This window comes from Epargyreus clarus, unplaced genomic scaffold (assembly GCF_041222505.1).
Source record: "Epargyreus clarus isolate Ecla_fem2 unplaced genomic scaffold, WU_Ecla_fem_2.2 ptg000019l, whole genome shotgun sequence".
In the NCBI taxonomy this organism is placed as follows: Eukaryota; Metazoa; Arthropoda; class Insecta; order Lepidoptera; family Hesperiidae; genus Epargyreus; species Epargyreus clarus.
The window spans coordinates 14083858-14109871 of record NW_027332227.1 but is presented as its reverse complement, the minus strand read 5'-3'; the positions used below and the strand labels follow the sequence as shown (position 1 = coordinate 14109871).

At 35.2% G+C, this 26014-nt stretch overlaps 1 protein-coding gene across 5 annotated transcripts in view; it reads left to right on the top strand.

Moving 5' to 3' along the window:
* The window catches only part of hlk (hulk), a 30414-nt gene extending 4627 nt beyond the window's left edge, over positions 1–25787 (top strand). The window contains exons 2-26 of one of the 5 annotated variants that reach the window (XM_073083261.1): positions 10451–10633; positions 11506–11646; positions 11870–11902; positions 13066–13248; positions 13702–13845; positions 13959–14141; positions 14269–14400; positions 14479–14793; positions 14978–15292; positions 15377–15691; positions 15982–16170; positions 16607–16747; positions 16820–17140; positions 17471–17653; positions 20896–21027; positions 21135–21458; positions 21566–21754; positions 21845–21982; positions 22189–22287; positions 22699–23013; positions 23086–23242; positions 23336–23502; positions 23586–23912; positions 24012–24191; positions 24275–25787. In XM_073083261.1, coding sequence (XP_072939362.1) covers positions 10451–10633; positions 11506–11646; positions 11870–11902; positions 13066–13248; positions 13702–13845; positions 13959–14141; positions 14269–14400; positions 14479–14793; positions 14978–15292; positions 15377–15691; positions 15982–16170; positions 16607–16747; positions 16820–17140; positions 17471–17653; positions 20896–21027; positions 21135–21458; positions 21566–21754; positions 21845–21982; positions 22189–22287; positions 22699–23013; positions 23086–23242; positions 23336–23502; positions 23586–23912; positions 24012–24191; positions 24275–24462 — 4994 coding nt within the window. In that variant the 3' untranslated portion in view covers positions 24463–25787. Of the gene's footprint in view, positions 1–10450; positions 10634–11505; positions 11647–11869; positions 11903–13065; positions 13249–13701; positions 13846–13958; positions 14142–14268; positions 14401–14478; positions 14794–14977; positions 15293–15376; positions 15692–15981; positions 16171–16606; positions 16748–16819; positions 17141–17470; positions 17654–17945; positions 17997–18210; positions 19111–19427; positions 20706–20895; positions 21028–21134; positions 21459–21565; positions 21755–21844; positions 21983–22188; positions 22288–22698; positions 23243–23335; positions 23503–23585; positions 23913–24011; positions 24192–24274 lie in introns of those variants that run through there. The other 4 variants (XM_073083262.1, XM_073083264.1, XM_073083263.1 and 1 more) reach the window with 4 other exon arrangements.
* Positions 25788–26014: the final 227 nt, after the last annotated feature.

Genomic DNA, 26014 nt, shown 5'->3' with positions numbered 1-26014 from the left:
GTGATAGATTGGTTGTTTAAAATTCACCCTCTCAATCGAGAGGTCCTCTGTATCAGAAGTTCTGACTTTTAACTATGAATCGCTAGTAAATCCTCCATGCCTGAAACTTGTTTAAAGAAAGGTACTTATGTGTGTGTGAAGTGTTCGTCACCGCGGTGAACTATGGTCTAAAACCTTTCTTTCTGAGAATCATTATACCTATCTATGTTTGTTTGTGACATCGTAATTCCTAAACGGATGAATGGATTTTAGTTTACTTTTTTTCCTTAAGTCTGGAGCTCCGACTTATTTCTGGAGCTACCATTTATTTAAATTTTAGTTTACAGTTTTTACGCCTTGTCTTGCATAGTTTAGGGTTAGGAAAATTAATTATTTATTTTTATGTGTGAGGCGTAACGTGACATCGTTACGCCTCCTTCTATTAATTACTTGGCATATTAATTACAAAACAGCTCTAATTTACGCATAGTATTTATGTTACAGTCGTTCTTCAATTTAATGCAGTGTTGCTTTAATGAAAATTATTGGGTGTGCTTATATTATAGCAATAATATTATTTTCATTTTATTCTTTACGTAGATTATTCTACCTTCGATTATTATATCTCTTTCATTTATCAGGGTGTGTTACCTTGTTGTGTAGTTATTTACTTTGCCTACTTTAAAGTGTCTTTCGCAATTACATGTGCAAATTCATATTTAAGATATTCACGACTGCATTCTTATCTGCATTCGATTAAGTTTTAGCAACCTTGAAGAATATGTATGTCTGCATATAAAATTTAGCGATGATGATTTTTCAAAATCTGTCAGTCTGAGATGTTTCAAAGCAAAAGCAAGTAGTTGCCTTCTAGATGGAATGATATACACATTATCTGTATCTGTGTAGAGCATTTTACTTTGAAGTATAATTAAGAAAAGAATAAGAAATATAATCATTTTTTTCCAAATTGCTTAACATTTTACTGGAACTTGTCAACGACTTGCAATTTACCACTTTCCTTTATAATGTGTTTTCGTTCCTATAACATCTACGCATTTCACTTTCACTTGTAAACCAAGTACCACATAATAAGCAACATACCACACTACTTGAATGAGGGTTGGTAGAGAAATTAGCCATACTCATCTGTAATTCCACAGTGAGTTCTCTGGTCTTGCAAATATTCAGGCGATGACTGTTCCATCTGGATCATCTGCCTTATCGCTACGTGTATGCTATAAAAACACTACAAAACCGTATCCTTATCTTTTATGTTTTACACATAAAACATATGGTTCACGTTATATTAAACAGCTATTACGATGCGATTGTATAACAAAGTCACTATTTCAAGACTAGTCTATTCAAAGGCATGACGTCCAAGTTCAGAATTTGTTTACTATCATATCTTTGTTATTTGGCGCTTGTCGAAGAGTAACAGCTTGGTGGCCAACGGATCGGAACCCGATCGTTTGGTAACCAGTGACGAATGATGACTCCCACGCCATGGCGTTTACATTGCTTTAAACAATCTTATTTGGTTTTTCGTACGTCTAAAGTCTATCAAAGTTTTTAATGGCATTTTGACCACTTCCATTAACAATTTGACTGACGAATTGACTGCTTGTATGTGTAGATCTGATATTGAGTTTATGTGGTAAAGTGTCGATCTTTTAAATCAACATACCATTACTATTTCACTGTTCGTCTTATTTCTGATTGGGATCCCATAAGATTATTCTTTACTGGTAGTCGGAAAAGCAGAGGAGACTTTTGAAAACATCATTTAAAACTTGTACACGCGTACCTAGTAGGTACGTGAGACTAGGACCTGAGACTATCCCAAAGAATAAACACAATTCTTTGCATGTTGGTTGTTATTTTTTCCATCGTATCCTGATGTAGATACTTAGTACAGTGATATGCATCAAATGGTATGAAGTAACACTTCAGGCAATTGGCTTTCATGGGTTTGGTGACTAAAGATCTCTTTTGTTGAATATATCTACGGCATTTTTTAGAAACAGGACTGAACTGTCAACTTGGTTGACGTAGCGTTGAACATTCTTCTTCAAGGCATGCTTTGTAATCATCGATATACTACTAATAAAGACGTAGATGAGTCATACACGTTCGAAATTTGGCACATGATTCATGGGCTAATTGGCCTATGACAACTTAGTCACGGGCCGCGCGCCTCTCAGAATGGTCGTGTCTATGTCAAAGTTTCTGTGTTGAAAAGTGATTAAAAATGCCGTCTTGTGTCATGATATTTTGCACAAACTACAGCGGAAAAATCACCCAAGGTGGTGGAATCACTTATCATTCGTAAGTATTTCAATTTCAAGAAGTTATTATCGATTTTTCAATAATTCAAATTAAATTTAGCGTAAATATATGTCACAGATAATAGAGCGAATAAAAAGATGGGCATATTACTAAGTGTAAAAGAGAAGCGTTATGAATTGTGTGTATCCATGTATCATAGATTAAATTAATAAATAGTCCAGAAGGTACATTATTGGTATATATATCGTAAGAAACTACACAAATCATTTACTAATTTGAAAGTTATATTTATTAATTTGATGTTTAAGTCGATATTTTTTCTAATACTATTTCTGTGTAGTGATTGTATTTCTGTGTATGTTTTAGGTTCCCATTAAATGAAATAGGGCGACTAAAGTGGTTGGACATTGTTCGCAAGGTAAGAAGGGAAGACGATTCGCATCCAAATTATTAGAGTCGGACTTGCTCTGAACATACCATGGACGATGATAATTAAATCTTACAAAACCAAAGAATTTATTTTTTATTTTGCCTGCATTCAAAAACCATACTAGTAGTTAATCATAAAACACTCTTGAACACCCTTCTCCATTCCATGCAACATTCACGCAGAGACACGCACTGAATTACGTATTTTTCCCTTAATACTAATACCATATTAAATTAATGCATATACGAATTTATTCTCTCTATACCAAGCACATTATAGGTAGCTATTCAATTAATTCATATAGACGGATCAGACTTAAACTCATCTTTAACGAATAGTCATCATAATTGCCACGCATAAAGTTATATGTTTATCCTTTTTTGTTGTCCTTTGTTAGAGCACCTAATATGCCTTTTTTTTTTGTTATCGAAGGGGAAACCTTCAAAAGGTACCCGACAACGTGGGAGCGACGCCGGGTTATGTGGGATTTTTACCGCACTAAAACCCCCTCGGTGGCCGTCCTCTGCGCTGCGTAGAGGGCTTCGGGATCTCCAAAGGAACACAACCGGAGTCCTCTTAGCGCGTTGCCCCGTCGGGCTCCGCCCAGGCGAGCTTGACGCTCGCCACACCATCTGGTGTGTACGACGGTATGCGACCACACATACCGTCGTCCTTCGCGGGGCCGCTGGTCGGGCGGTTCGAGCTCCCACTCTTGCCGCCCGCAACCCCCCTTTTAGTCGCCTCTTACGACAGGCAGGGGATACCGTAGCCCTATTCTAGTCCCGGAACTACAGGGACAACCTAATATGCATAGGGCTCGAAATGAAAGAAGTGGACTGTATTTTAACTGTTTAATTGGGATCGGTTACAAATTATCGCGAGCGTCCGTCTCTGCCCACCGCCGTAGGCCAAGTGGTCGAGGAGTGGGGCGACTGGCCGCGCGCCGCGGATGCCGCCGCCGGCGCACCTATCGCCCGCACATTAAGAGGCGAACATGCCGTCCTACTTGCTCCTCTTAACTATTTATTAGTGTGTTGTTTAAATATAATATTTATAAAGTAGCGTGTATTTCTCCCGATGAGTGCCACTAACAAGCGCCGGTTGTTTTGTTAGTAACCTATCTACGTCTTTATTGAACTTGATAAACAATCTTTGTATAGCCAGAAATTTTTCGCTTCTTCTCCATATCGAAACACCTTGTGAAGTGGTGGTAGATGCAATTACATTAAAAAAGAATAAAGAACCTATTTTGAATAAAAAATTGACTATATTTTTAAATTGTCTATTTTAAACCAATCGATCTGTATAGATACATTATTTAAAGATAAAATAGAATAAACCATAAAATCTACATATTTTGTATCAGACTTTTAAATTATATATTTATATAATAAATTATTTAGTTAAAATGTACTATAAAATTTCTACGTAAACGGCGCACTAAAACATATCAACAGTTTTGTATATTTTTTACCTTCTGTCCCATTTCTTTGTCTTTGACAAGCATGCGGATCAATGGATAAGTGACCATATGTCCTGTTTTGAACGGTACAGTCCCTTTTTTCGATGCTTCGTCCCGTTGTCTCCGAAAAGAACCTCGGGACACAAAATTGGTCCGTTTTCCCAAATAACAGTAATGATAACTAAATATTAAAATCCATAAATTTAAAATAACAATGTTTTAAAAGCAAATTTCCGCCATCTTGAATTATTAGTAACGTTTAATTAAGTAACTTCTAATTAAATAACAATAAATAGTAAAATTGTGAAAAAAGCATGGGGTGCTCCATTTATCAGTTTTCGAAAAGCGCCCCACACTTTTTCCTCAATTATACTATTTACTGTTCCTTAAATAATCCCTAGATTGAAAATTATTTTCTACTTTTTAGTTGATTTTATCATAATAACGTGTTTTTAGTTTTTTAAACCATATTTTTTCAAATAAAAAGTAGTTGACATAAAAAAATCGATGTCCCGTTTTGACTGAAGTAATCATTGGTCACTATATTCCATGGTCAATATTTACGTTGGCGTACACTTTAAACGCAATGTCAAACACTAGTTGTCTTCTTTTATCACATTGTTCTAACAGCTCTGTCCCTTAGAGAACATTTGTCTAAGTAGTGAAAGGTAAGTAAAATAAAAAACGTGCATGTGTGCTATCAATGGAGTTTCGCTCAAGTTTTCGGTCAAGTTAGTACGGGTATAACCTGTCTATAAGTATAAAATGTCATTGTTTGTAATCATGTTATTTAATGCTTTGGCTAATAATGGTATGTAGCGTTTCAAGAGATAAAACACCCACTTCATTTTGGCAACAAGCATCTCTGGCATTTCCGCCATGCGTAGCAGCATCCATTTCTTTAAATGATAATAATTATAATAAGTCTGTTTATAATTAAATTATGTAGACTATAATATCTAATATTGTGAGTGTATGATTTTGTTTATATTGTATTTTCGTAACGACTGATCTGTTTTTAAAAAATATTTCATTAATAACAAGAAAGTTACTTAATCACGACGAGTTCTATCAGCATTTAAATGGGCTAAAACCTATCTGATTTGACCAGGGAAGTATCAGCGCAACTTAAATTTCTAGTGTGTAGCAGTTACAGTAGAATTATATATGAGGCGTAAATCTTACCACTCTCGAGTAGCAATACATTTCTACTTATTCGGCACCAAGTAGAACCTCTATTATATGTGGAGCTGTTTGGTAGACATCTACAGGCGGTAGTGACCACATATCACCATCAAGTTAATGCATTTCTTCTTTAGCCTTAAGTACAAAAATCTTTCAAACTTTTAAATTGTGCCAGCTTTACATAATTGCACGCCTCATAATTATATCGTCTGTGATACAAGGCAACAGGGCTATAAAATCTATTATTATTAATACTAATATCGTTTGTGCATTCCCACATGTTTCCTCTGCGCTCAACGCTGGGAAATTAAAACTGAATGTATGTTATTTACTACTGATTTGCGGCCAAGAGAAATGTAGATTTCTCGATCTCAATATAAATTAGGATCTCTACCGCTATTGAAACTTATTGTTTGGATTTTATAACACTAAAGTTATATCCATTATCAAGTTAGTAATAGATAGAACCTAATTTATAAACCGGTTAACCTTATCCTTAACTAGCTGTTATCCGTAATTTCATACGTCACAAAAATGGGTAACGTTCCTATGATGGCTTTAGCTTCAATCGTTTCCGCATCCGCATCCGCATCTGAGATGTGCAAAAATGTGCATCCGCAACATCCCTAGATTAGGCTTTACAGAGATTACTCAGTAAGTGGGTATCATATAATACTTAAAATAATGCTGATGAACCTACTTTCTAATTGTGATTATAATAATCTAATTGCACCTACATAGGTATCTTTTGCTTACATTTGTTGCATTTGACTGATTCATTTAAACATCGATTCGAAAGAGTGATTCATAGCTCCCAGCTTCAAGAATCAAAATAGGTACTTACGTGATAAGCAATGCAATCTCTTTAGCCGGGTTCTATCATGGATCTTTACCAAAATTATTATCATCATGAAGAAATGGAAAAGTTTGATTCAGATATAAATCTGAAAATTTTATTATCTGGTCAATAAGCCTCGATACCAAACAGATTATATACACAAACTACATACAAGCTTTAGGCCGGACATTATCAAGATTTTCATACAAAAACTCTCACACCACTTCTCGCTGAGATCACATCACATATTTCAAAACAATTTATTACCATCAGTTATTTCGTCATAAGTCGTGGACGACACCTTTCGTTCCCATGCCCCGTTTATTTATAGTAGGTAAATATATCGCTGAATGGTTTGGCTAAAATCTACCAAAAAGTAATTAGTGAAGCTAAAAATCTATTCGTTGTGGCAAAATGTCAAACGCAGTCGACGAGGCGACCGCGACCTTTACCGCTGTACTGGCGCGGCCACCACAGCGACGCGCCAATTGCGAACTGCTTCTTAATTAACACTTTATATTACAAAAAATGATAGATAGTCAGATAATCGGTTATGATTTTTTGAACTTAAAGTTGGTAGAATCCTTTGTGGTTTGACTTCAGAGGTTTCAATGCTACACCTATTACTGCTTAATAACAGAAGTGTTAAGTGCTACCGTCTGGTTTGAAGGGTATTGTTAGGAAGATATACTTATCCAAGTTATGCCAACTTGGTCCTCAGGGGTAATAATCGATTTTAATATCAGTGTAAAGAAATTATAATTTGCTTAAAGTCAAGGTATTTATAAAACCATCTCAACGTAATCTTTAAAATTATGAATTCGTATTTAATCTACTTTTTTTATAATATTGGAGTAGCGACGAGCATGCAGTCCACTTGATGGTAAGTGGCTGCTGTCGCTTATGGAAGTATGGACATCTGTAATCAACCCTAGATAAGTTAAATTTCCTACCTGGGGTCGGCTATAGATGCGCCTTTCCCCTGAAGATAACTGGAATTCCTCGGAAAAGTATGTCTTCCTTACCACACCCTTCAAACTGGAACACAGCAGCATATTGAGCAGCAGTTTACACTGCTGTTACTGATCAGAATTAGTGACAACATATACATATATTTGAATGATTTTTAATAATTTTGGATACGGACAGAGATTCTAAGCTTAAGTATCTACCTACTTACTTGAAATTGGAAATAGTTAACATGACCTCCTAAACGCCATAAAACAAATTCGGATTTTAACCTCTACGGAAATAGTTAAGACAAGTGACATTGGTAACGTAATTGATCAAATTCTTTTAACCGCTATAATAATTATAAATCCTACGCATTTTAATTATATATTAACAAAACAATTCCTTTTCATAATTTCATGGAGTATCTAACTAAATTGTGCTATGTGTAGTACCTAATAATACCTTGGATACATAAAGATCGACTTACAAATCATGTGTAGGAAAATTACAACTACAACCACATAACGACTGTTTAACGTCATTGTTTGAATTTACGATCGTCCACTTGTTTGTGAGTTTGTGACTCGTTAGAAGGCCACTCTGTACCAACTTTTGTTTATTACTCATTTTATTTCCACCAGTCTGATTGATTAAGTAGCGTAAAACTTCTTTGTTGCGTGCAAACTTTGGGAACATTTCAATTATTAGTTGCTTTACTAAATTTAACTCTTGTTCACTTGTTGAAATGAACACTCATTTATTCACTTTTTCTCTCAAGATGAATGTCAACAAACTTAGCAATCCAAACTCTATCTTACTTGCTATGAAGATATTTTGCTAATGTTACATGCTACTATTGCTAATGTTAAGTGGTTAAGCCCAATGGTTAAGTTTCCATGACTCCCAGAGTACCAACAAATTATTTTAGTAAATGATTTGAACGGGAAAATATTTTTAACAAAAAAAAACGACAGTTGTAAAATATTTTATTACAGAAGATTTAAAAACTTATCTTGATCCAACAGAATAACTTTAGAAAAGAGCTAAAGCAATGAAATCGGAGTATATCTTAAAACAAAAGTGGTATTTACAGCGATTACACTACAACATATCGACGAAAACAAGGCATAACGTCTGATGAAAAGAATTAAACCATTCAGATAATTACTCTGGCCAACATTGGGAAGACATCAATTCGAGTATCCGATAAATCTCCTAAACGATCAACAGCCGAGCTTAAATCATTAGTTAACGTAAAACGATTGGTATTATTTAAAAACTGTTAACTGTTAATGTAAACTGTGGGATCGTTAAATTAAAAGCAACACTGCATTGAGCTGTGCGTGGGTGGTAATAGTTACCGCATCGTAAATTGTGTACGCAAGACCTCTCAATTTGATAGTTTACGAGATATTTTTACAAGTAGCCCTGCGTTTAGAATATCATTTGGCCCTACATATTCACGTGTAGATGAATGTGGCAACGTAGGTGTAACAGCTACTGCTGATTTCATTTGTTTCCGGTTAGTCTATTTATATGTCGGAGTATGGAGGTTGACTATCCGAATATGATGACGTTTACATAGCAAGAGGGGTTGTCATTCAGACTTCAATGGAGAATAAAAGGGCAATGAATCTTTTCCTGATTGTTATTGCTCGAGGTGACAAACATGTCGCAATAAAAGGACACACCTGTCCACCGAGTCTTGTAACTACCCTTACGCCGACATATCTATAACGTGCTTGTATGTAACTTAGCATTTTCCAAGTATTTTGGATAAAGTCAGAATAAGTAGAATAGTTCGCTTAACGCACATAAAGATAAGTTACCTAATTCTTCTCTAAGTATTACTTCAAAGAATACTACTAAATTGTGTCTCGATCATGTAGTAATCCTACATTTTAAATACATTTTGAAACTTTAGCAGTGGAATCATCGAATTGGGTTATAGTTTTTGAGGTCATTTTGTGTCTTTCTTGTTGGAATACTAGTTATAAATAAAGAACATACATAAATCAGCGACTTAATCATATTAAAATGAAACACAAAGAAAGAATATGGAACGAATGTATTAGGAGGACACAGAAATTAGGTTATGCCATAGAATGCCAAGGTCGACTACACCTTTTAAAGTGTACCATAACTTACGTCACAAATTTAATAATAGTGACATGAACATGTTATGTGTAACAAAGCTTACAAACGCTACTCACCCCTTTCAGAAATTCCAAATTTCTTTCTTACCGCATATGCTTAAGGTGGCAGAAGCCTTTGTAGTTCGACGCTGCTGTGTTCCGTTTTGAAGGGTGTGGTGAGGGAGACAGACTTTTCCGAGACGTTCCAGCTTAGTCCTCAGGAGTAGAGGCGCATCTGTGGCCGACCTCAGGTAGGAATATCTAATCCTGTCTGGGGTTGATTACAGATGTCCATGGGCGGCAGTAGTCACTTATCATCAGGTGGACTGCATGCTCGTCTGCTACTCCTAAATTAAAAAAAAAACATGTTAAATTTTGGGGATCCCCTTTCAGAATCTATTGTAGTATGAGTTATCTTTTCAGAAGTTTCCAAAATTGTTCTACAGTAACCATTTAAATAAATTTCAATATCAATAGTGAACATACCCGATATTTTTAGACTACCATTAACTTCTCCCGGCCGAGATATACTTTTACTTTCTATTTTAGATCGGATTCCAAACATTTTGATGCAGCGGATTCCCGGTGTATATTTACATAGCCGATATTTCGATTGAACAGACGGTGGAAAACCGAACTGACCTAATAAACGAAGATTCAAATTCACTTTAGAATATCACAAATAAAAGTAGACCACAGTTAAAGATACGAAAAGAGAATAAAAAGCAATAGATGATGAGCTTCAGCTGATGATGGTATGAACGTATGAACCATTGTCAGGCCAGTCAGCTAAAGGTCCAAGGCTTAGTTTTGTCTAAAACAAAAATGTTTACCATTTAAACATAAAAATTCAACATTTGTGCGTTTAAGTTCTTTGTTTGTTATGTGCTTTATGATGTTTTGGCTTCAACATATCCTGTTGGTTTTTGTTGTAGTCCATTAGCCCAGCATCTTACTAGCCGTTGACAAAGTAAACAAATCAATTCTGTACAATGTCACGCTATTTCTTTAGGTCAAGAGTTTACGTTATTCATAAATTCTTGTAAAATAATATCGTTCAACTCTGTTGTGTGATACTTTACTATTAAATTCATTAGATTTTGCCGTCGTACCCAATTTCAATATAAATCCAGCATATTAGCTTAAATACAACATAAGGCATCCTCAATTTCCAGATGCAAGAAGTTGCGTCACGTGCGACAAGGTTCTGGAGGAGCTGGAGAAAATAGACGACGACACAGACACGTTCGGTGTAGACTTCGTCAAGATCAACGACAAGCGGCTCGCGAAGCAGTATGGCATCACGAAATTCCCCGCCCTCACGTACTTCCGTGAGAAGGAACCGATCATTTACGAAGGTAATATCTGAATATAAGTAAGAAGTAGGCCAGTAAATTCTTTGGTGCTTAATAGACACTCCGTCTAAGTCAGGGTTGTCTGTAACGTATTCTAAACAGAACATGAATCGTAACTGATTATGTTGGCGCTGTTATTTTCGGGAAGTAAGTTGAAACAGCTAATATCCTTCAAGTTAGATCACAGCAGAAACACTTTTATGAATTAGATTATTGTTGTCGCTGCCCTAACATGAGAGATGTTTTTATTTCTTCTTTGCATTCCATCATACGAAACGTTTCACACCTAGGAGACTATCAAACACTGATCACTGTAAGCTACTGTATAAATAAATGATCACCCATCGTAAAAGTACAATAAACATTATTTAAATTCACTACAGTAACGATTAAAATTGTTATTATCAAATTGATATTTTAATTATTCTTATTCATAAATATTGATAATTTACAAAAAAATAAAAAACTCATCATCCGTTCGATAATAATAAGATTTTTATAATTATAATATCACAGTGTATTACAATCGCAATGATGAAGTCGAGTAGGCGAGTATCTAGGTGTTTAAAAATAAAATATGTATTTGTATAAGAGACTATTGACTGACAGTGAGTCGCTGTTACTATTGAAGAAACAAACAGATATGTCTGCGAGGTTGACCATTTTGGCAGCTGATCAGATTCAATTAGCAAAACATGATCTATATCTTATGATAACCCATGCTAAATATATCGACATTTGTACGTTTATTTACATTTCTCCAGTATCTGCTTAATTAATTATTATCGATGCTATTATTAGGCCAGCACAACAGAATTTATAGCTAGTAACCTACTAATATTCACCAACTAGACCTTGCTCTGATTATATTACAGGAGATCTCATGGACGAGGAGAGTGTCCTGGATTTCCTGACGAGTTTAGAAGCAATGGACCTTCCTGACCGGATAGAAGAAGTCAACCAGAAGATCCTCGGCAAAATCATCGAGGAAACTGAATACGTAGCCGTTCTATTCTGTAAGTATTGGAGTGTTGTAGTGGAGTTTGATCTTCATTGATTTATCAGCTATTGTGGTAAAAATTGAGCCAATTTTCTCAACTAACAATACGTAAACTGTAAATTCTGCCCGTAGAGCTCTCGAGTAGATATCTTCTGTCGGCTTCACTCAATCGTAGCCATCGAAACTGTCTCTAAGAAGGTGAAAATTGTGTCGTGTGTTTGATAGTGTTTTTGACGTAGGTCCCGATCACAAAAATTGCGGCCCGTTGAACAGTAAGTAAAACTTCCAGATGGCGGCATGCCTCCCATTATTGTCGTTTTGGCTGCAACCTCTGGCTTCGTAGCATAGTATTTGTGTAATTTTATGTTTCGGACGTGCTTTCCGCTTCTTATGCGACCACGGTGGGTAATTGTGGAGGAATATTGGAAATCGGAAAAGAATGGACGGTTCATGATGTTCGAATGGGCATCAGTTGATGCATCGGCCAATTAAATATTTGGCTCCGGTACAAAACATCACATAGCGTGATACACACGATAAAATAAGGATCGATAACCAGTCGATGAATCTTATCAATTATTACTGTAAGCCGTACAAATTGCACAGCACACTCGCTTACCTTCATTCATTCACTTTGTACATTATCTTTATAAACTTCTGTATTTATTGCAATCTATTTATACACATACATGGTATGCCCGGTGGAATTAATATCTGGTCAGTCAGTAAGGGAAGGATAGAATCAAAAACGCGTTTGCATTATCGGGCCGTGCGGCGAGCTATTTCGGCTGTTCTATTTACGTCCCGCCAGCAAGCTCGGATTGACGGACCGACTTGTCACGAACGACGTCGGCGTTACACGTTCCCTTCTTAACGACTCTAAAATCTATTAAGAAACCCCATGTCTTCGTAGCAACGAAAATTATGACCGTCGACTAATTGGTCTTCAAAATTGGATGACCTTGACCTACTTATCTGGTGGAAGACGTCTGATGTCACGAGAAACAAGCATGTCAAACGTTGTTTATACTATCCTATTGACAACTTAAAATATCAGAAGTGAACTTTAAGACTTGAACACTTCACTCCAAACCTCACATAGATATTAGAGTCACAAGACAATAGTTCCCTGTCAGAGTTAAATATTTGATGTTTTCTTTATTAGACCAAATGTAGAAATTGATTATTCAGTACAAATCCCGCTTTATGACTTAGTTACAATTGCAATACATAGCCGTAGACCCGATTTCAATGACATCACCAATGCACGACACTACGCTTAATATAGCGCACACTATTAATTTTCTCTTAACACACAACAAATTCACCTGAGCATTGCGCTTAACTGCACTGCTTCGAATCCTGACGAGGCATGTCTTAGAACATGGCTTTCGTGTGTAATAGCTGTCTAAGGAAGATAAATTATGTTTTTCAGATAAGCCTGAGTGCAAGAAATGTGCCAAAGCCCTACAAGAGCTGGAAAACATCGACGATGAAGCGGATCAACTTGGAATAGGCTTTGTTAAGATCCATGACGAGGAACTAGCCGAAGAGTACAGTCTTGGCGAGCTGCCAAGACTGGTGTACTACAGGCATCAAATACCTATTATCTATGAAGGTTTGTGACTCAGTTTTTACTTACGTTTGTATTGCGATATTAAATAATGCTCCGGATGCTGTGTTACGTCAAGTTAAGAGAAATATTTGCGTTTATTTACCTAAGTATAAATGTATAAGTTTAAAATCAAGATACTAGCTTATAGACACTTAAAATAAAACAGAAATCCAATCATTTACATTTACTATCATCACATGGATGTACGTTTATAAAGTGTTTTGAATGTTTACTAAATAGCCTAGAGTATACAAAGGCAAATATTTGCTAACCTAGAAAACAGTCTTGAATTTGTTTCATGTATTACGTACTGACAGACGATGTTATTCGTAACGGTGTTTGATCTTAAAAGCTTTTAAAGTTTTCTGAATGTCGTATCGTCGTTTATGAGATAAAATTAAACCTTTGTGATCATAAAAGTATGAGTGTTAAATATAGTTCAATGTTAATTTCAAGGTGAACTGAGCAGAGAAGAGGACGTGCTGGAGTGGCTCATTGCGAATAAATCGACTGGGGATGAGGAAGATGTCATCGAGGACGTCACAGCCAAGACACTGAACACTCTCATTGGAAATGTGGACAACCTTGTTGTAGTATTTTGTGAGTAAATCTAAGAATTCAGTACTTTTAGGAGATAATAATGAAGTCGTATAAGATACATTTAAAAATCTTATGATAAGAAACAACTGGAAATTTTTATATTAACATTGTAGACGATCACGGCGACGATGAATCTATGACAGTTCTCGGAGAGCTTGAGAAGATAGACGATGATTGTGACCGCCACGGCATACAATTCGTCAAAATCGACGATAAGAAAGCAGCAAAAGAATTTGGCATTGACGATGTACCATCCATAGTTTACTTCGAAAAGCAGATCCCCAATGTTTACGACGGTAAGCTTACATTTTAAACCCAAACATTAAACATAGATGTTTAATGCATGCTTTATAAAAGATTCGTTTATGCAACGTTACGTTTTTATTACTGGATTTTATATTGTAAGTGCTTCTTCTCAAATAGGTGACCTCGAAAACGAAGAAGAGATTTTAGAGTGGCTGGTAGATCAACTGGAAAAAGATGAGATTGAAGATGTTACCGATGAAATGCTGGATAAATTGATTAAGGATGGCAAAACAGTCGCCGTGTTATTCTGTGAGTATTTTATATTATTTCATACTACTTATATTTCTATAAAAATGATAATGTACTAAATATAACAAATATTTTCAGATGATAATAACGACCGTAAATCACAGAAAGTATTGAATGAATTGGAAAATATTGATGATGAGTGTGATCAACTGGGTATTGCGTTTGTGAAAATTGATAATGATGAGGAAGCGAAAGAATATGGCATTGAAAAAGTTCCAACCCTATTGTACTTCGAAAAGGGTATTCCAACTTACTACGAAGGCAATTTAGAAGAAGAAGAAAAAGTTTTGGCATGGCTTAGACACCAAACTGAAAGTGACGAAATTGAAGACATCACAGATGAAATGCTCGATTTAATTATCGAGAAAATGCCGTACGTCGCTGTTTTGTTCTGTAAGTATTATTTCATACTTTATTTTACGTACACTTAACATTGGCTGAAGTATTTGAAACAATGCCAGGTTTTTAAATTACCACACCGATCTAAAATAACGTCAAACATTATTTTTATTCATAATCTCGTCATACATAAAGAACTGACAAAAAAAATAACATACAGTTTTCAAATAAATTCCAGATGATAAGGATCAGAAAAAGAGTCAGAAGATCTTAGCGGAATTGGAGAACATTGATGATGAATGTGACCAAAATGACATTGCGTTTGTGAAGATCGATGACGACAAAGAAGCGAAGGAGTATGGTATTGAATCCGTGCCAACGATGGTATTCTTTGAAAAGGGTATCCCCCACATATATGAGGGTGATTTGATGAAAGAAGATGAACTATTGGGCTGGCTTTTACATCAAAAACGACACAGTGAAATTCCAGAGGTTACCGATGAAATGATGGACAAACTTATTTCAAATACTCCTTATTTAGCCGTCATTTTCTGTAAGTAACCATTGATTCTGTTACAGGTAAATGTTAGTTTTAAAAGTAACATAAATAAGAAATTTTATATGTTTGGTTTTTCAGACGATAAAGATGACAAACAAGACATAAGAATCCTCAATGAACTGGAGAACATAGATGATGAACTTGAAAAGGAAGGAATCGTAATTGTCAGAATAGACAATGATGCTGAAGCTAAGGAATACGGCATTGATCATCTGCCTAGCTTGGTGTACTTCGAGGAGAACATCCCTGCTATTTATGAGGGTGACCTAATGAATGAAGACGAAGTATTGGAATGGCTTATCGAACAAAAGAACAGTGCAACTATCGAAGAAGTAACTGATGAAATTTTGTCTGACTTAATCGAGGAGCATGAATATGTTGTTGTTTATTTCAGTAAGTTACCTTTTTTGTATATATTTAAATTAAATGTAATTAATAGCACATGTACTTCTAAAATACTTTGAGCAGTAAATTGTACAAGCTGCGTTTACACTGTCAGTATATTATGTAAAGGTATTTTTGTATTACTATTACAAAAATATTATTGTTTTAGTCTTAAGCATAAAATGCAGGTATTTTGCACATGTTAATCGAAATGATATTTCATACAAAAAAGTGTTGTTAATTGCATAAAAGGAGATTATTTATGTTTTATTAATTATACATACCAAATCATCTTACAGGTGGAAACTGTGAGGAAGGTGACGAATGTGACAACATCTTGGATGAATTGGAGAATATTGACGACGAATTGGACGAAACTGGTATTATCTTCGTTACAACTGAAGATATGTCCCTCGCTAAAAAGTACGGTATCAAGACTTTCCCGACGCTCGTCTTCTTCAGGAACAAGGAACCACTTATTTATAAGGGTAAGTACTAATTTGGTCAGACATCACTAATTTATCTATGTTCAATGTTAAAAATAATAGTTTAATAATATCACACCATGTCCAAAACGTAAACAATAAAAGCCGGTAGAAACGCATAGCGCACACTCTATAAAGACGTACCATCGTTAGTAATCATTATATTACTTTGTCAAAAGTATTTAACTACATAGAGAAAAAAATGCTCGTAATAAATACAACAACCAGACTTACAACAAAACTCTATAATTAATATTTAGTCTGCTGGAGCTCAAACCGAACGTACCCCCGTGCTACGAGTATTTAGGAACCATAGATTAGTTCGACCACCGACCATGTGGTGTCTTTATTACTTACGGACATAATTTAATAAAATAAACGCATACCAATATTAAATAAAGATAGATGTGTTGTTGTTACTGTATAAAAACATTTTTAGGAGACATCGAGGATGAAGATGAGGTTCTGGCCTGGCTCACCGATGAAGACACACTTGAAATTCCTGGAAAAATCGAGGAAGTGAACTCTAGAATGTTGGAGAAAATACTCGAAGAAAACGATCACGTCGTTGTATTCTTCTGTGAGTAATTTATTATTATTTAGTAGGTTTTTTTAATAGTACTGTAAGTATTAATGTTTCTTATTATTTCAGATAAAGAAAATGACAAGAAGTCTCAAAAGATTCTGAGCGAACTGGAAAACATTGATGACGAGTGTGAAGAGAAGGATATCGATTTCGTTAAAACATCAGATGAGGGCGTTGATAAGGAATATGACTTGCCGGACTTGCCGGCTCTTGCCTTCTACAGACATAAATTCCGAACTATCTATGAGGGTGACCTGATGCATGAAGAAGCAATCTTGAAATGGGTTTTAGAACTCCATGATAGCCAGCCAGATGTAATTGAGAACGTTGATAGGAAAACTCTTAAGGACCTTATTGATGACGTAGAACACTTAGCTGTCTTTTTCTGTAAGTGATAACATAAAATGCTTAATTTATTTGGTGAAATGTAACTACATAACTATTGTCAAATATAAAAACAATAATTGATTTCGTAAAAAGTTACTAGAAATAATCCCAGTTACATTATAGATCTTGTAAAAATAACATTCACTCTATTGTTTACTAGCTGTTATAGTAGCGTTATGTTCATGTGGCACAGATCGCATTCAAAATCGGCTGCAAGGAATATAATCCTATTTTTGTGTAGGATATAACTGTCAGAGTCCGCAATAATATTTCAAGCAAGAATGGCAAGAAAACAAACTTTTTTAACATTAACATATGTTACATTTATAGATAGTGAAGATTGTGATACCTGTGACGATATCCTTGAGGAGCTGGAAACCATTGACGATGACACAGACAAACACGGAATCCAGTTTGTTAAATCGAAAGACTCCAAACTGGCATCTGATATTGGTATTTTTAGCTTCCCAGCTTTGGTTTATTATGAAACTGGTGTACCTATTATGTACGATGGTAAGTGATCATTGACTTGTTTGATCTTACTATACTTTAAATTAATACCTATATATTCGACAAAATTGATGGAAAAGGCCAAATATTTCGAATAAAATCGATCAATAGATCAGCATTGCAAATTTTGATATCAAAAATATCAAGAATAAACATATTTGGACAATAAAGTTTCTTGATCCAGTAAGCAATTAAATATAAATTTATTGGTCCAAATACGTTTGGTTTCTACTACTATCCTCACATATCTAAATAAAACATAGTGTGTACTTATAAAACTTTTACCTGTTTATAGGTGACTTAAAGAACGAAAATAAGGTTCTCCAGTGGCTTGTAGATCAAAAAAGTAAGAATCCACATCCATTTACAAACTCTATACTATAATATCTGTTTAAGGTCTCTAAGAATTTGTTGGTTTATTATGAATAATGAATTACAAAACATTACGTGCATGACATCATTCTTGATATCTCTACACAATAAAAATGTTATTACTCTACGCCTTAAATGCTGGATGTTTGAGCTATGTCATTTTGCATGACAGTTACTAATGCCTGCAGGTGAAGATAGCCACCGACAAAAAAATAAAGTTAATGTTAAAACGAGGGCCCATGCAGATGTTGATAATAAATCGGGGTTTTCACGACCGAAAATCAGCATAGATACTGACACTGAGAGATCTATGAAATCCCTAAAATCCAAAGAAGGGAAGACTATGGGATCTTCAAAAGTTAAATTTACAGGAACCGTGGAATCTAAAACTAAGCGGCAAGAGATTCTTCATAGTAAAACAAAAATCGCCGATATTGATGATGATGATGATGATAAAGACAACGATGATGATGACAATGACGATGATGACGAAGATGAAGACGACGATGACGATGACAATGATGACGATGACGATGACAATGACAATGACGATGACGACGATGATGACGACGACGACGATGATGACGATGACGACGATGAAGATGACGATGATGACGATGACGATATTGAAGATAAAATAAAAAGAATAGTTAATTATCAAAATCCAAATAAAGAGGGAGTTTGGAAAACCGTCGGAAAATTAAGGATTCGTTACCCAGGTAACGTCCGCAATAAAGATTTGGATGGGGATGATGATGATGACGATGATGAAAATGACGACGACGATGACAGTGACGAGGACGATGACGACGACGAAGATGATGACGATGATGACGATGATGATGATGACGATGATGATGATGATGATGATGATAATGGCGATGACGATGATGATGATGAAGAAAGCACAAGTAACAAAAATAAAGGGTCCAATAGAAAATTAAGTAAATACGCCCGTCGCAACGGTGTGGATGCTGATAGTGACGATGACGAAAACGACGACGATAACGACGACGACGATGATGATGATGATGATGATGATGATGATGAAGATAGTATTTTCAGTAGGATAAAGAAAATGTTTACAGGTAAAATAGTAGCGTTGGCCCCCGATAAGTGAACCTGCACGGAGGCACGGACACCCCCGCCATACATCTGCATGGTCGAGTTCAGGAACCCGCATGGTTCCCATATCACCAGCTGTTGCCTGCAGTCATTCGCGAACGCTTATATCAATTTAAACGTTTTCCAGTTCTTAATTACTAACATTACATTTAGAATTAATAGAGCGCATAACAAAGTGAGCGCTAAAATTTATAAATATGCACAGTATATTAACGCAGTTAACTTTATTATGATTGCAATTTGTGCGGGTTATAAACCAAAAAATTTTTACTGACTGCAGGCGATCGCTGTTTCTACATTGGATTGGGGGCGAAACCGGCCGTCCCAAAAATGACTTACGAACCCTACCAGTGCTGTCCCACTAAAGTTCAGAGTCCCACAAAAGTAGCCAAGGCGACGCCCACCAAGGTCCCGGCTAAGAAACTCGACAAGAAGCCCGCAGTACCGGAGAAGCCAGTCAAGGGAAAGAACAAGGCGCTCGCCAAACCAGACAAACCGTCCAAGGGAAAAAAAGGTTTATTCGGCTCTGACAATATTTGGTGGTGGTAAATGTTATTGTTAGAGCTATTGGCAGTGATATGAGACGTTAGGAGCGCGCGCAGGCATCAAGGGCACACGATCGTTATCACTTCCATATTCCAAACTTTTCTACCTTAGCAAATGACTCGCCTAACGATGCATTGTTGTTAACCAGCTTTCAATAACCTCGTGTCCCTTGGTCCCTGCAAGCACTAATCGGGGTTTGTTGTATATTTATATAGCACATCGACTGTATGTATTTACATCGAAACAATAGCTTCATTACTTATTCATCAAAAACTGCTATAATATTTTGGTAAGGCGAATGAAGCCCTCATAAAGCTATAACTTTCAAATATTGTACTTTTTATACAACTAATGTTAATTAGAGAACTGTGGAGACTAAATATTGGGATGTTAGTGACGTTGTAAGAAGGTGTACAAATCGTTCTTTTGATTATAAATTGATTCCAATATTTAGAAATTAATGTGAGAGGTAACACCTATACAAAGGCATTTTTTATTTGTACGTATTTTGCCGTGCCATCTTGAAAGACTTATTGTTGTAAGGATTTCATGTTCATATAGTTTTCTAGTCTTCATGAAATCTCATTATTTTGTAATACATTTGGTAAACAGTTATTTTCTAGTTTAAAGCTATATAGTTTTAATTGTTTTATAATACTATCAACACTAATATTATATGATGCAAACGCAATGCCAGATTTAGGTTATATATTTTTCTCATTAACTTTATCTTAACTATTATTTTATATCAAAGTATACTATGTGTCTTTGACTGTTGCAAAGTATGCCCCGAAAGGTTTATTTGTACGAATAAGTCTTTCGTGGTTGAGGCTGCAGTTGCCTTATTACCTTCTAGTACATGATCTTAAAGTGCTGGCGTTGTGATTTACAATGTCGATAGGTTGTATTGTTTGGCCGTAAATTAGCATGGATGTTTAGTTATTTATTCGTTACGTTGAATTTGTTGAGTCGGCGCTGATACTTTTTTGTTAAATAAATACATTTTCTATTATATTTATCTATTCATTACTCATTTCACACACGAATGATGTCAGCATGGTATTGCCGTAGTAGTCCGCGCATGCCAATTATTGGATGTTAACCGGTGAGTTCCTAAAAAATAAATGGATGTGGTTTCTTTATTCGATATTATATTGCTTGTAGGACTTTTCAGTATTGAAGTAACTGTGCAAACGTTTTAGGGAATCTGTTGGATGAATCGGAGGTTCTCGACTGGATGGTTAAACAAAAAGAAGATGAAAGTATTGAAGAGATAGATAGAGAAAAATTGTTCAAATATATCGAAACCAAGGAATTTCTAGCTGTCGTTTTTTGTAAGTAATAATTTTATAAGATTAAATTTAAACCGTAATTAATTTAAATAAGCGGTCTAAAAATACAAGGAATGTAAGACACGTACTTATTGACTTTCATGTTGCAGACAAAGAAGAAGATCCTGGAAGTCCTAGGATTCTTAGACACGTGGAACTGATTGATGATGAAGCAGCTGAATACGGAATTAAGATAGTAAAGTGCAGCGATCGTTTGATGGCGAAAAAGTATGGATTCCGCAATCCTCCAGGCATAACATACTTTAGAAAGACAAAAAATATTAACTACGATGGCGACATGGATGACGAGGAAGAGATATTGGATTGGTTGACCAATCCAGAGAATATGGAGTTGACGGATCACATTGAAAAAGTCAATAAGAAGATGTTCCAGAAGATTCGGCAAACATCCGATTACGTGGCTGTATTCTTTTGTGAGTACTAATCTAAAGTATCCTTTGTGGCCTTATATTATCAATAAGATAAAGATAAATGTTAAATTTAGAAAATTTGTATGTATTGCACATATTACATGTTTTAGACAGTAATGACTGCAAACAGTGCCCCAGAGTTCTGGCTGAGATAGAACATATTGATGATGATGCTGATGGCGCGGGCATCAATTTCGTGAAGATTGATGACAGGCAGATGGCCAAGGAGTTCGGAGTATTCGCACTTCCTGCTGTTTTGTTTTTCAAATTGGGATCAAAAGACCCTGTCATCTACGCAGGTAATGTTCAGATTGTTGATTCTAAGATTAATGAAAAATGATATAAAAATGAAAAATCATTTATAATTTATTTGGGTTAACTCATTCCAGGTGATTTATATGACGAACAGCAGCTGCTTAGTTGGCTTCTTACTCAAAAAAATCCAGCTGGTGATGTCATAGAAGCCTTGGAAGGACAAGATTTAATCGATTTAATACAGGAATCAGGATCGGTAGCCGTTTATTTCTGTGAGTATTTAAGTATTGCATTTAAAACACCAGAAGCAAACACGCACAATTAATACACTTACATTCTTAACATACACATTGACAATACACATATTATGACAATTTTACTTGTGATTCTAGGATCAGTGACTTTTACTTTTCATAACTCAGTAAACATTGTATGGTTTAATTTAACAAGTTAATAAATTGCTATTGCTCTTTATTAGGGAACAAAACGTTATGTGAATTGTGTAATGCAAGAACGGCAAAAAAGCCAAAAAAACGCGACAGAGACCATGAGGATGAAGAGGGGCAGGAGCAAGAGGGTACTCCTATCCCTTAAGCGATATAAGTCTGGCCTTTGGAAACATTTACCCTATGTTTATACAATTTTAATTCGAATGTTGCATGTAGCATGTTCCGAAGATATCAATATTCACTGCACATTATATACCTCAAACTTATATTTTTATTATGTAGTTACGATAATATGACTTTTAGAGTTATATGATTTACCAGTTTCCATACCCTGAATTGTGTTGTCCACTTTTCCCCTTGAATTGTAGGTTGGAATGGTGCATCATATAGTGTGATTAGTGTGGTAATCGTTGAATGAGATAATATATCCTCTAGTTAGAACAACATTCCTATTAGAATAGATTGCATTGGTTGCAATTAGCGCCCATAAATGTTAATACGTAATATGTATCAATACTTACAATATTTTAAATTTCTAGATTCGCTCGATTGTGAACAGTGCGCTGGTATTTTAGAAGAATTGGAAAATATTGACGATGACTGCGATAGACATGAAATTAAATTCGTCAAGACGCAAGATTACTCAATAGCGGAATCATACGGTGTGACAGATTTTCCAGTAATGGTTTACTTCGAAAATAATATTCCTAACGTTTATGAAGGTTCTTTAGCTGAGGAAGAAGAAGTACTTCAATGGCTGATTACACAAAAGACAGAAGATCGCATTGAACTTATCACACGAGTTATGCTGGAAAAAATGGTAGAAGAAACACAATACTTGGCAGTTTACTTTTGTAAGTATTTAAAACATATCCTCAAACGGAGTAATTATGAAGAAACAAAAAATAATGTCTACTTTGTTTTAGACAAACTGAATTGTCACATTTGTGACCACATCCTTGAAGAACTGGAGAAGATTGACGACGAGTGTGATGTGTATGGTATTCATATGGTAAAGATTCAAGATCCTCAACTGGCCAAGCGATATTCTATCAAGACCTTCCCTGCTATGGTATATTTCAGGTAAGGGGAATAAAATTATATTAAGTACCCTGTAACAAGCAAATTACCTCAATATGTTTGATATTTTAAATCTTACTAAAACGTTTTTTACAGAAACGGTAATCCGCTGCTATTTGAAGGCGACTTGCAGAATGAAGACTCAATTCTAGAATGGCTTATAGATGACGATAACCGAGAGCTAGCTGATGAAATTGAATCTGTAAACGAAAGAATGCTCGAGAGGCTGTTGGTTGAATCGCATTTACTAGCGGTATTTTTCTGTAAGTAAATTACGCATATAAATAAAAGTAAGATTATAGAAATTGAATAATAAAAATAATATAAAATAATTGTGTCGTTGCAGATGACGACGAAGATTGCGCTGAATGTCAAGATATTCTAGAAGAGCTAGAACAAATAGACGGCGAAGTTGATCAATTTGGTATTGATTTTGTCAAGATTGCCAGCCCTGAAGCTGCAGCTGCTTATAACGTTGTTAACATACCTTCACTGGTATATTTCCGAAAGAAGACGCCAATGTTGTACGATGGAGATCTGCACCAAGTTGACAGAGTCCTTCAGTGGTTGACATCTCAGGATGTTTTTGAAATTAAAAACGAAATTGAAGAAGTCAACAGAAAAATGTTGGACAAATTACTAGAGGAGAACGAATTTCTAGCTGTGTATTTCTGTAAGTGTAACTTAGTAATTTCATTTCTCAATTGTATTGATATATTTATTTCAGCAAGCCCTATGACATTTAAATTAAATTAATTTATCCCACTTGTAGATGAAAAATCAGCAGAAAGTCGGCAAGTTTTGGACAAATTGGAGAATATTGACAGTGAAACTGACAACTTGGATATTACATTTGTCAAAATGTTTGATCCTCGATATGCACGGAAATGGGGTGTCACAAGATTGCCAGCCATCGTATACTTTAGGAAACGTTTCCCGAGTATATATAGAGGTGAAAAAACATTTAAATACACAAATAGGTACTTAAAAGCTAATAAAAATAAGAAAAAATACTCAAATCAATATTTTTTACAGGTGATATTATGAATGAAGAAGAGGTTTTGGAGTGGCTTCGAAAGAACCGATTCCGGCAGCCAGAGCTGAACATCTTTATGTACGCGTTAATAGCTCTATCGATAGCGTTCGTGATGTACACGGCATTCCTGCTTCAGTGCTTCAAGCCATCTCCTCCTACACCCGCGCAACATCCAAAACAAGCGTGAAATAAATTTCTTAATGGACTTTAAATCGTCTTACTTAGATTATGACTTTTGGCTACACAGCCACAATTTGGACTTCGACATCTCGTCTAAACTGATCCATTTTAACGTTTACCATACCTCAAGGTTCGTCTAATGGATCACTGTATCAGACAACACATCTTTGGGATCAAACTTTAACTTTGATAGAGACTTTAGACATAACCAAATTAATCATATTCCGCTGCAATTTTGCTGACGCTTACTTTTGTTTTGTTAAACTGTTTTTTGTTGCGTGGTTTTATCTTTAATTATTGGAGGTAGTGTCAGCGAAATATGATTAAATTATAAATTTTAGAAAACAATATGTTTACCTTCCTTTTTAATGTCTCTTAGAAATTCTCTGAATTTAACGTTAATTAGGAAAATTAATAGAATGCAACTTAAAACTACCATTATGACATTTTTCTACAAATAATGTCGGCGATCGATTGGTCGATGACATTTGTTTTAACTTTATGGCATTTTGGATTTTAATATTATCTTCGTTAAGACTGTAATAAGTTAATTCTGTGGCAATTATTTGGATTATTGCTGTGCAGTCTGCTCCACGTTGAATGGTCATTTCATATGCGATTAACGACTTTACGAAAGACATTCGATTTATAGTTATATATTTATAATTAACAAATTTATAATTTAAAGTGTTGTTGAGTCGTTTTTCCCAGTTGTTACTAAGACCTGCGGTTACATGCACTGATTCTATTCTTATTGATGTTGATTTTATGGGTTATTTCTCCTAGCCTTTAGCTTTTGTTAGGGTCTAAGTGTCTAGTTAAGTTTGATTCAATCGGATCTTTAAAAGGAAGACAATATAATAATAAAAATAAAAGTATTCAATGAAAATTATTTGAATACTGCATTCGAGATTGTAGCACCTTAAGAGGTAATCTTATCGTGACTTTATTTACGTTACCTGTATTCCTCTATATTTTCTTTCCAGTTAAATTTCATTTTGATCCACCGTTTCTTTTGTTTGTTTGATTTTCCATTTGGCGGGGAATTTATTTGGACGCATGCATGCTGCTACGGTACCCAGTTTATTAATGAATGTTTCGGAAAATCATTTGCGTGCAACTAAAATGGGGTGGTTCATGGGGCTGTGCTGGCACACCACAGATTTTTACTAGACATCACAATTTGGAATTCATGTAGTGGATTCTGTTAGCTTTATTTTGATGTTAACCATATATCAATTTACTGGATTATACTAAGCGGATAATCGTTTCATTGTAAACTCATTTAAAAAGCAATTTCAGATAAGTATTTTATCAACGGCATAAGTAAGTAATATATTCATGTATTCATTAACAGTATATCATGTTCATCATCCATAGGTAACATAGATTAACAATTTGTTTTTTCTTCACAAGGACATTTTTCTTATACTTCATAAATATACTTAATCTTAAGTAACGTAGCATCATGCCCGTCATACTTTGTATCATTCCCGCTCTTATTTATAATATTACATTTATCAGTACATTCTAGTTTAAAGGTTGTTGACCTTGTATTT